The 11199-nt window shown below is 42.0% G+C and overlaps 1 protein-coding gene across 3 annotated transcripts in view; it reads right to left on the minus strand.

Moving 5' to 3' along the window:
- Positions 1-2263: 2263 nt before the first annotated feature.
- The window catches only part of si:dkeyp-69b9.3 (myocardin), an 18456-nt gene continuing 9520 nt past the window's right edge, over positions 2264-11199 (minus strand). For all 3 annotated transcript variants that reach the window (XM_014012678.1, XM_014012679.1, XM_014012677.1), the window contains exons 3-16: positions 10770-10823; positions 10195-10247; positions 8978-9044; positions 8226-8351; positions 7237-7418; positions 6567-6707; positions 5796-5958; positions 5560-5716; positions 5308-5452; positions 4131-4727; positions 3950-4042; positions 3669-3791; positions 3531-3585; positions 2264-3435 (exon numbers count right to left, since the gene is read on the minus strand). In XM_014012678.1, coding sequence (XP_013868132.1) covers positions 3002-3435; positions 3531-3585; positions 3669-3791; positions 3950-4042; positions 4131-4727; positions 5308-5452; positions 5560-5716; positions 5796-5958; positions 6567-6707; positions 7237-7418; positions 8226-8351; positions 8978-9044; positions 10195-10247; positions 10770-10823 — 2390 coding nt within the window. In that variant the 3' untranslated portion in view covers positions 2264-3001. The remainder of the gene's footprint in view (positions 3436-3530; positions 3586-3668; positions 3792-3949; positions 4043-4130; positions 4728-5307; positions 5453-5559; positions 5717-5795; positions 5959-6566; positions 6708-7236; positions 7419-8225; positions 8352-8977; positions 9045-10194; positions 10248-10769; positions 10824-11199) is intronic.

Below are 11199 nucleotides of genomic sequence, written 5' to 3' on the forward strand. Positions count from 1 at the left end.
GTGTGTGTGTGTGTGTGTGTGTGTGTGTGTGTGTGTGTGTGTGTGTGTGTAGTCTCCATAGTGGAAGAGCTACTTCATCATAAAGCTGTAGCTCTCTGCTGATGGTTTGCCGATGTGGATGATCTTATTCTGATTCACCGTGTTTGTTGTTTATTATTAGAAGACGGTTAAAAAAAAGAAGATGCACTGTCTGCACCGAAACATAACTCCAACATATAAAAAAAAAAGTGTTAGACTTTAAATTTCGGGGTATCAAGAAGCAGACAGTGTTTTGCTTCACTGAGAAGGAAGATAAGAGAATATTAAACTGTGGTACCGAAAGGCTGTTCAGTTGGTTATTAAGTGCTACAAATGATTGAAAAGTTCCAGACACTCATTGTTCACTCGGAGCTTTTCAAAATGATTGATAGGCACACACAGCCAATTAGCATTCGGGTCAAATTTTGCTGCAGATTGGAGCCTTTATCTGGATTATGTCTGCGGTGTAGCGCAGGTTAATGGGAGCTGACCTCTGTCAGGCTTTGGTTCATTAATAAAGTTTTGTTCAGCGGGAAATAAAAAGGAGTAACTACAGGCGTAGCGTGCTAACAGGTGAAATGGAAAACAAAAATCCTGCACGGACCAGTAAATCATGCAGAATGTATAATAATAAAACCATCATGGGTAAAATATTGTGCTGGTGCTGCAGCAACGTATGAAGACATTGCTGGTTGCACAACACAGCGACACCAGATATAATTGGTCTTTTGTATTCGTGAGTGTGCAGCTGTGATTTAATAACATCTGGTAACACTTTTAAAGAAATCATTCTCCAGAACTGAACAGGTGTGGCCTCGGTGTCGGGTTATAAACCTGCACCCAGCGTGAGGCAGAAGCTGCTGTGGGGGGTTAATCAGGGAACAAAATGACCACCTGTTTCCACAAAGCCTATGAGGGAACTCTAGCTCAGCTGACTGACGCAGATATGTGGGAACTTTTCTTTTTTTCTGCTTGTGAATGCATGATTGCTCTCTTGGAGAGTCATGACGTTAGCAGAGGAACACAGTCGCGCTGATGATTATTCTTGGTAACGGCAGCAGAGTTTCTGCCCGTTGGCAGTGAAAAGACAATAAATGTCTGCTGTGGTAATCTGAATAAACCATCCTCAGGAACAAGCCCCTTCCACTGGAAACAATGAATGAATCTAATGATAAACAGACGCAGGTATTGCATGCACAGTCATACACAAGACAGCACAAACATACACTTCCTGGTTGTGGTCTCTGCCACGGTTTTGCTGACTGTGCTCCTGGCATCAGGGTTCTGGTCTGAAGCCACATTCAAGCTGTGCGCTCTGTCTGGTTCTTACACACTCCGAATGAGCTTTATGAAAGGCCGGAACTCAAAGACTGAGTCGACACCGAGGCCACGCTCAAATAAGAAACATTGTTTTTGCCCAGTGCAACCAGGAGGTATTTTTAACTCAAAGAGATAGTTCAAATGTTTTGAAATGGGGTTTTGTGGAGGTTATGAAGTATTATCTGACTGGATTGACAAGCTAACAGGTGGTTCAAGCAGGTAATTGTTGTTGTCAATTTCACAGCAGTTTAAGCAAGCACTGTTTTTCATCCGTTACTCTTCTATAAGTTGTGTATTACACAGTTATTCTTTCAGAAATATAACAATATTTCTGAAGGAAGTGCCACAAGCTGCACCTTAAAAGGGACATATCATGCAAATCTTAATCTTTTTTTAGCCCTTAAATGTATTTTAAACTTGATATCTCTAGGAGTGCAGACAGATATATTTAGTCTCCTCCCATTGTTTCATAGATATCCTTATATTCTGTTTTGGTCATACTTCTCAGCCCGTTCAGTTTTTTCTATTCCTTATTAAATATTTTGAACAATAAGGTCACCGTATTTGCTGCGAAACCGCTTAACAAGGTCATGGATTTCCGTCTGACCAATTTCATGAATCCGCGGTTCTGCAGGTTCGTCTTTATTCTCCTCTGGCTCTAGGTCAGATGGATGGACAAGTCTTCTGTTGTCGACATCTTTTAATCCATTTGTAAATAAAAAAGTTTCTGCGCCGCTAGGTAATCATAATTCTGCTATCAAGCTACAAAAATGGCTGAAGAGGGTGGTGGGGGGTCGGGGTCTGAACTGCCTCGTTTGCAGTTAAAGAGACCAAAACGAGTTGATCTCTGACGCACCTCAGGAAAGTGGTGAAAGAGGGGCTTTTGGAGCTACAATAACAAGGAATTCAGACCAAATCATTGCAGTTCCACTTTAGACCCCAACTGAATGATTTAACTACAAAAAGGAAGGATTTAAAAGCATGATATGTCCACTTTAATGCTATAGCTGCGGCTATTTGTGCTTGCAAATAACCACAGGAATAAAAGTTATAGACTGTATGATTCAAACGTGATGATGTTCATAGTTTTCACATGAATTTCAGTAAATACTTTGAGATTAGATTTGTTGTAAAATGGAAATAATTCATTCTGAACTATTGCCATTGTTGGGGTAACTGATAGCCCCTTTTGAATTAGCTGTTATCTTTTCAATTTAGTCCAAATAAAACTACAAAAGTTAATGTAATAATGGTTCATATATTTTTCACAGAACCCCGTCTCTAAAAATGTGAAGTATCAGTATTCATATAACAAGTTGTTCTTCTGGTCATCTCTGGATGAGCCATCAGGCATTAAACAGTACAGTGCAGTGTGTTTTTGTACTCATATGGTGCATGGTTGTAAGTGTGTGGGCTTTTTGTTTGTTTGTTTGTTTGTTCTCATTTCTCCAACCAAGTTAATGGGACGGCTGTAATGAAACCAGCTCTCGATATTGTGTGGAGCCGATGACTCTGACCGCCTCGTGGACTCTGAAAACTGTTCCCTAACAGAATGTAAACATCTCGCTACATTCATGACTATTGGAAAAAAGGCTTTGGCTGCTGTACATACACAAAAAAAAAGGGTTACAAACAAAAAAGGCAGTGCACTTCTTCCGAGTCTTCACCACTGCTCAACCAGCAGGTCCAGCACTCGGTTCACATTCAGATCTGAATCCAGACTGAAGTCGGATTCCACGAAGGCAGCTTTAGGCGGAGTGAGAGGGTAGAGGCCCGAAGTGAGGGTCTCCAGCCAGTCGGCGGCATCAAACTGCATGGCGGATCGTCGCTTCCGTGACTTTCTCATGGAGGGAGGCGGAGAGATGCAGATTGGCGGCGGGGGGGGAGGAGCAGGAACGACCTGGCTTGGGTTTATTTTGGCAGGAGATGGCGGAAGCTCCAGAAGGAGCGAGGAGCAAAGAGGTGAGGGAAGAAAGTTGTCGTCTTGTTGCTGAAAAGACTGGAAGTGTTCAGTTTGAGAAGAAGAAGAAGAAGAAGAAGAAGAAGGGTCGGGGGCTGAGTGGGCGGGGGATTTATGATCAGAGACATTAAGAGAGCCTGGAAGAAGGATGGGTTGTAAAAAAAGAATTAGACATGGAAGAGATACAAAGTGCCATTAAAGATGTATTCCTGATGCATTGTGGGAAACTCACCATCACAAGTAATGGGCTCATTAAGAATGTCATCTATGGACTGTCGAGGGTCCATCTGTGGTCCAAGAAAAGGAAAAAATGCTTCACTTTACAGAGATGAAGAATTTCTTTCTGATCTCCGGCTCTCTGCAGACTTACCTGAGCCTTCTGGATCGCCTCCTGCAGTTCTTCCTCCAAGCTCCGAATGCCAGGTGAGGTCTGACCGGGACTCGCCGTAATCTGCAGTGGCAGCTCGAAGTCATGGCCAATCACGTCACACGGCTGGCAGCAAACCACATGATTAGAAAGCAGGGGGAAATTAGTTGACAGCCAGTGATGGGAGCACATTCCCACGAGAAAGGGAGAGGTGTTCTCGTAGCAAAAGGCCTTTCTATGAGCCTTGAAAAATAAAATATACGTAACAGTTTAAAGATGTTTACCTGAGTCAACAACACTTGTGCATTTATGTCTGGCTTCCCTTTAAAGCACATTGGATCCTGTTGCAGGAACGGATGAAGGGATCCCTCACTGGACTGGTTAGAGAGTTGAAGATGGTCAGTTTTTAAGGAACAAACAGTTTTTCTAACATTTCTGAGGCCAAAGAATCAAACCTGGTCTCACCTCGTTACCAACGTGCATGGTGGAGTGACTGGGCCTGCTCCTCTTCCTTCCCCTCATCTGCAGCTCCACGCTCAGCTCTTGCTGCTGCTGCAGCTGCTCACGCTCAGTTTTCCACGGAGTCCCACACTGCAGGGGTGAAGAGGACGACACGGGTAAACTGGGACTTGGAAGTCCTGAGGCCGTGCTGGCAGGAGCCAAGAAGACAGCGCTGGTGAGGCGGCACTGTTCCCCTGCCAAGCTGACTGACGCTGCGTTTGTGTATCCGTTCGGGACGGCGCTCAGCGTTCCAGTTGGATCTCGGCTCGGCGCGTCACAGAGAATCCCGTTAGGAACAACTCCGTCTTGGATGTACAGCTGTTGGTTCGGGCTGCTGCTGGGTGAGTCCAGTCCAGAGCCGAGGCTTGAGCCAGGGCTCTGACTGGGCGGTAGTGAGGGGCAGGGGGTGAGGGGCTCGGGGCTGGTGCCCAGTTTGCAAAGGGGAGTGGGAGTGGGGCACGAAGGGAGAAGCTGGAAGGGACGAAGACGCTGCAATAATGCGGGCTTGGTGCCCGAGACGGGGAGGCCACGCTTACGTAGCTGCTGCCGCAACTCCGACACCTGATGAAGAAGCAACGAAAAACAGAACCATTTGTTTTTCTTAATAATAATTACAGTAAAGACCCACTTGCTTTTTGCGGTGAGCAATAAAAAAAAAACTAAACTAATCAACAGGGGTGAGTGTATCGACTAAGTATCGTGAGTTTCAATTTCTAGATGTGAACTGTATCACGAGATGATCCTTTTATTTACACTATTTACACTACTGACTTCATTTTTCACAAAGTGAAAAATACTCTGCAAAAATTGTCCATCCAGCCAAGTCTTTCTATCTTATATCCAGCCAAAAAGTATTTTTCATTTTTAATTATTTTTATACTGTTATATTGTTTTATATTGTTGTAATTAGTGAATACAAAACATTTTTATTTGCCTAAAATTATTGTCCTGTTAGTATATTTTAATAACTAAAAAAAAAACTCACAAAATTTTTCAATGGACATGACATTTCAAGTAAAAAGTATCAGTATCTGTGATACTAGCCCTGTGTTTTTTTAGTGTTGGATTGATACCATAACATCTGGTATCACCCACCACTACTTCACTACTTCATTTTGCTGGTTATTTTCTTTCTTCTTACTGTTAGATCCACAAGGTTTGCAGGAAGCAGCTCAGGCTTGGATGCATGGTTTGTGTCCACGGAGCGTTGGTTTGTTGAGGCGGGAGCCGGCTGGAGACTCAGAGGCGTGGCACTACAAGTCTTTGCAAGATCATTATGATCTCCACTAAAGGAATGACACAATTATTAACTCTGGCCAGAAAACATCTGAGAACTAATAGCTTATTGATGCTGCAAAGATCAGTTGACGTTTTATCGATACGGTTTGCACACCTGGGTACGACTGTAAGCTGCTGCTGCTGCTGCTGCTGCTGCTGGCTCTGCAGGATCTGGAGCTGGAGGAAGACCTGCTGCTGTGTCAGGAGATGGGAATAGGCCGGGTCTAAAGACTGGGTCGGGGTGGTAGGGCTCTGCTGTTTGGCTCCTCCCACTAGAAATAGGTTAAGTTTCTGGTTACACATCTCAGTTAGTTCAAGAAAAAATGTAGACAACAAGTCCTCGAGTAGTACCTCCAGTCCCGGACGCTCCCCTCTGGTCCGGAGGAATGTACTGGTGATACTTGAGTTTCCTCATTTTGGGTTTGATATCCCGTGGTTTCCGCGGGCGGGGCAGGTGGTTAAAGTTTAGGGGAGGGGGCAGAGAGGAGCAGGTGGGGCTGGAAGGCCGGGCTGTCTGTTAAACACACAGATCTCTTCCTTCAAACCACTAACCATCACCACAGTCCTTCTGATTAATTTAGGCGATGATCACATGCAGGACATCAATGTAAATGTCAACTCAATTTACAGTGGTTGACGTGTTTGCCCCGTGCTAAGGTTAAATTCCTTTAAAAATTAATAAAAATATGTGTAAATGCCTCACAAATCTCCAGATGACTGTGTGCACTGGTGCTGACATATACCCGAGAATGTGTTAACCTACATGGCAAACACTGAGCTCCCCCACAACTACAAACTGACAGTAATGAATTCAGAGCAGCTTACAGCAGAGCCTTGTTTTTTTATGCTTCTGCTTCTTTTTTTTTTTCTTTTTTTTAAAACACAGGTGTGACTGTCCGGTTAGGTTAAAGACCTCCTCAGGGCTTTGCATTTGTACAGCAGCTGTGAACATCATTACAGCAAGGTGCACACATGCACAGAAACAATTTAAATATTGATGTTATGGATGAAATTCAGACCAGCAAGTACATTTTATATTTGTTTTAAACTACAACAAAAGAAAAGAAAAATGTACAGCGAAGCAAGAATTATTTGTGAAAGGTTGTGTTAACCCTCCTTTACCTTTGGTAGTAAGGGTGTTGTCTGAGAGGTCGGATACATCCCGTTTTGTCTTCCAGTCGATGCCATGGAGTTGGATTCGCCCAGCGTTACGCTCAGAGGTTGTCTGATGCCCACGGTTGCCGGGAGCAATGTCAAACTAGACTGAAAATAAAATCTAAGAGAATCAGATCCAACGCAAAAATCTAATTTACTAATGTTAGTGTTATTGTTCAGGTGTTGGCAGAAATGAGCCGCTGGATGAATTTTAATGAAACTTTGAGAAACTTATCAGTTTCAAGATGCCCTACCTGGCCCAGTTGTAGTTTGGTTTATGTGGTGCTGGCCCATGCATGAACCACCCCTGGCAAAACACATCTGGGCCACAAAAGACTATCATTCTTTGCTGTATCTGCATTGAGTGTTAGAGCACTGTGTTTGGCCAGAGCTGGGCCGGACAAATTTTATGTGGATACTGACTGTGACTCCTTGTAAAATTTTATGAGGTTGCACATAGCATTATTTTTCGAGGTTTGACCGAAAACAGCTACAACATAAGATGATCACTTAAAACTCTGACATGAAAGGCAACCGGTGTGACCAGTTCCCTGGAGGGATGGTAGACCTTTAACGCTATTTAGTTGGACTGTTTCGATTGAAAATAACATTTCAGCTGTTTCCTTTTTTTAATCACCTGTGCATGACTGGGACTCTGATTCAGGGTCAGGCCCACAGCTGAACAGTCACTTAATGATTGGTCAGCTGGAAGCACTGGCAATGAGGAAACGGGCACCGACTGGTGAGTGGAGCGATGGTCAGAGACTGAGGAGGACGACATGTCCTCTTCGAAGACATCTGCAGAGAATGAAACAGGACCTGTGGACATGAAGGGTGAGAGGAGGAGACAAAGTCCAAACATAAGCAAAGAATTCTGTTTTTGATTTTAGTTTTTTTAAAGTAAATCTGTCAAAAAAAAGTACTGTGCAAAAGTCTCCCCACATATTGTTGCAAAATTTGTCTGGGCTAGTTCTGGCCCAAACAATGCTCTAACTCTCAGCCTAGATACCACAATAAATGGCAAACCTTTGTTGGCCTAGATGGGGTTTGCTAGAGGTGGTCCATGAATGAGCTGGCACCACATAAACCAAACCACCACAACCAGGCCAGATGTGGCATTGGTAAATTTGGGCCACATAAACCAATCCACAACTGGGCCAGTTGTGGCACTAACAAATTGGGCCCCATAAACCAAACTACTACTGGGCCAGTTGTGGCACTGGCAACTTTGGGACACATAATTCAAACCACAAACCAGGCCAGTGGTTGTATGCCATCTTAAAAACAGTGATATCATTGCCAGTCCTGGCCCACATCCAGCTGACAAACCACTTGCCATGCCAGTGGTTCCAGTTTGACACCACATCTGGCCCACACCTGTTTGCTGTGGGGCATGTCATCAAAAATGTCTTTATATTTTGTTTCTGAGGAGTCAAACAGGTCAAGTTCAGAAAGGTCATGTAAAACGTTGGTTCCATTTTAAACCAGAGGATCAAAAGATCCCACAAAGACCTCAGAGTGAGAGTTTCAATTAGTCTTCTTGAAAACAAATGGTAATATTTCTATAATGTAACTTTTGCACAGTACTATAGTTAAGTCATGAAATTCCGATGTGTTTTTCCTCACAGTTTTCCGGTGGCAATGCGTGCCCTGGTTGTTGCTCTGCTGTAGCCGGAGGTCCTCGGATCTTCTCTGAAAGGTCCTGAGTCTGGCGATTCCTCCTCTGCCTCTGGGCCCCACATACGGTTCTCTCTGCGGGTGGATAAGACAGAGGGAGGGATGGTGAGGATAAAAGTGGAGGACAGATGGAAGATCAGCTGAGAGAGAAAGAAAAGATGGGAGGAAGAGAAGCAACAGGGCTGCAGAACATATGTGAGGCGAGCGTGCACAACAGCTTCGCCACAGGCTCTAAGGCCCAGCTCATACCAGCAGAAACTAGTAAACACTGCTTCTCCTTACAATATTCACACAAAACATTCGTTAAAATGTCAGAAACAGACGATTAAGGATCTCTTTGAAAAGCCAAATGCTACATTAGTGCTTTGAGATTAAAAGGAAGGTTAGAGAGGAGAGATAAGATGAGGAAAAAGAGATGAAAGAGGGAGATGTCAGTAATGGCAGAATATGATGGCTCTGATTGCCAGATTGGTGCGTTTATCACGTCCTGTCAGTCCCAGATATGTTTGTCAGCGGCTCGTGATGTAGTATTACAGTGTGTGACAAGGTCACATTTCGACTGAACCGACAGCTGATGAAACACAGGGCACTTTGGGAGATTTACACATTCGATAGCCTTCCAGAGCCACCGTACAACAAAAAGCAAGTGCAGGTTTTAGTGCAGGCAGAGAAGAGCAACATCACTGTCAACATATTATCACCTTGTGCAGTTTCAGGGTTCAGACCACCAGGGGGCAACTTCTGAGAGCCACCATCCTCAGTGAGACACTGCAGCAGGAAAATCAGGTCAAACCCCAAAGAAAAAAAACAGGTCCCAGAGATGACAATACATTTTGTTCAGAGGAGTAGTATTAAACCCTGCAGCCAAATAAAGGTTTGTTGTTTAAATGTTGATTGAGTTTTCACACTGTTGTGGTCCTGTTTCTCTTTATCCTTTGTCTTTACTTCCAAACCATTGTAGAAACTGTTTATGTTTAGAAACTAAATTGTTTTTAAACCTATTAATGCAAATAGTATGCTACCCTAATTTATAAATGTCGAAATATTTATCTGATTTCAGATATTGCTTTCAGTTTTTGTAAACTAATATTTTCCTTTGTTTACAAACATGCACCAAACAAATAATACAAAATCTGTAATTTATTTTTTAAATTGTACTCTTTGAAATTTGCTTCAGCGTACTGTCTTTATTTTTGTCTTCTTATGCTACTTTTGCTTGCCTTTAGCTACATTTAGCATATTGATGCTCTAATGTTTGAGCTAGTGTTTAGCTACTTTTAGTCAAAATGTATGCCTATAAGCCTTTAGGTAACATTTTGCTACTTTTAGCTAGCATTTTGTTACTTTTAGACTTTAGTTTGTGTTTTGCCACTTTTATATTTTAGTTAGCATTTTTGCTACTTTTAGTTAACGTTTTATCACTAGAGGCTTTTACATATAGCATTTTGGTATTTTAAGTTACTTTTAGATTTTAGCTTATGTTTTGCAACTTTTATAAATTATCTAGAAATTTGTTACTTTTATATTTTATCTCACATTTTGTTAATTTTAGATTTTAACTAGCATTTTGCTACATTTAGATTGTAACTTGTATTTTGCTATTTTTATATTTTAGCTTTGTTTTGCTACTTTTAGGCTAGCACTTGGTTACTTTTAGCTTTAAGCTAGTATTTTCATTTGGTTAGTTTTGCCATTTAGCCAGTATTTTGCACCTTTACCTCGCATTTTCTCATTTTAGCTTTTAGCTAAAGTTACATTTCTTTGTGCCTTAACATTGATGAAGAATAAGATCTTGTGCTGCAGATTCATCTGTAAAACTGATTAACTTGTCACAAACTTTGGCCATTTATTATTTTTGTTGACATTTGACACAACAAAAAAAACTCTGAACTGGATCAGTAAAAAATAAACCACTCACTTGAGCTTCTTTCTGTTTTTTCTCTGTTTTTTGAGATGAGTTGGATTTCAGCCCTGTGCAAACAGACAGACATAATGTTTTTGTCTTAATCCAAAATCTCCTGTTGGCTCAATTAAAAACAAAAAAAAAACAGAAGTTAGAGGAAAAAAAGCTGAAGGTGAAAAGTTGGATCATCTAAACATTTTAAGGTTTCAGCTCAATGACACAATTTCAATAAAAAACTTCACAAAGACGTCTAAGCATTCATTGAACAAGTCTAATTATTTGTGTTTCTACACTTCTGTACATAGCTGTAAGTTAAATGTATTTCCACATTATCACTTATTAGACTGTTAATCAACCCGTTAGTGGCTGAAGATGATAAATAAGGTATTTGTGTTCCTGATGGCTAACAAAATATAGCAGAACTCTCTTTCGTCTGTCTTTTTTTTATGACAGTTTAAAAAAACAGATAATAAAGTGAAATCTCCACTAAACTCTTCAATCAATAACCCATCAACTTTCTGTGTGAAGATGTAACTACACTGGTGTAGACGGCACAGTCGCAAAGTTAAAGTCGTATGTTTAAGACTGACCTGAGTCTGCATTGATTTCACTCAGTCTTCGGTTCTGGATCCTCAGCTGAAGTACTGAAAGACAAAAAATAAGCAACAGGACAAAAAAAAGATAAAGTGAAAACAAAATAGAAAAAAAGGGGAATGACCAGTATGAGGTGAGAGGTAATCAATACCAGACAGGTCACTGTAAACTGATCCCACCCTGTAAACCATATCAACACGTGACTGTGTGTAAAAATATATACATATATATGTACTGTGTGTACATGTGTCCCTCTCGATGTCTGCAGACGTCCAAACAGCAGAAAACACACATTAGCATTCGGCACACACATACAAACAGGTGAAGCAGGACAGGGACGGGCCTGTGATCCGTTCTGGCATGTATGGAGACCCGAGAGACCTGACTGGGCCTGTGGGGTGGTGAGGGTGGGAGGGTGAGGGGGGA

The sequence above is a fragment of the Austrofundulus limnaeus genome, unplaced genomic scaffold, assembly GCF_001266775.1.
Source record: "Austrofundulus limnaeus strain Quisiro unplaced genomic scaffold, Austrofundulus_limnaeus-1.0 Scaffold93, whole genome shotgun sequence".
Taxonomy (NCBI): domain Eukaryota; kingdom Metazoa; phylum Chordata; class Actinopteri; order Cyprinodontiformes; family Rivulidae; genus Austrofundulus; species Austrofundulus limnaeus.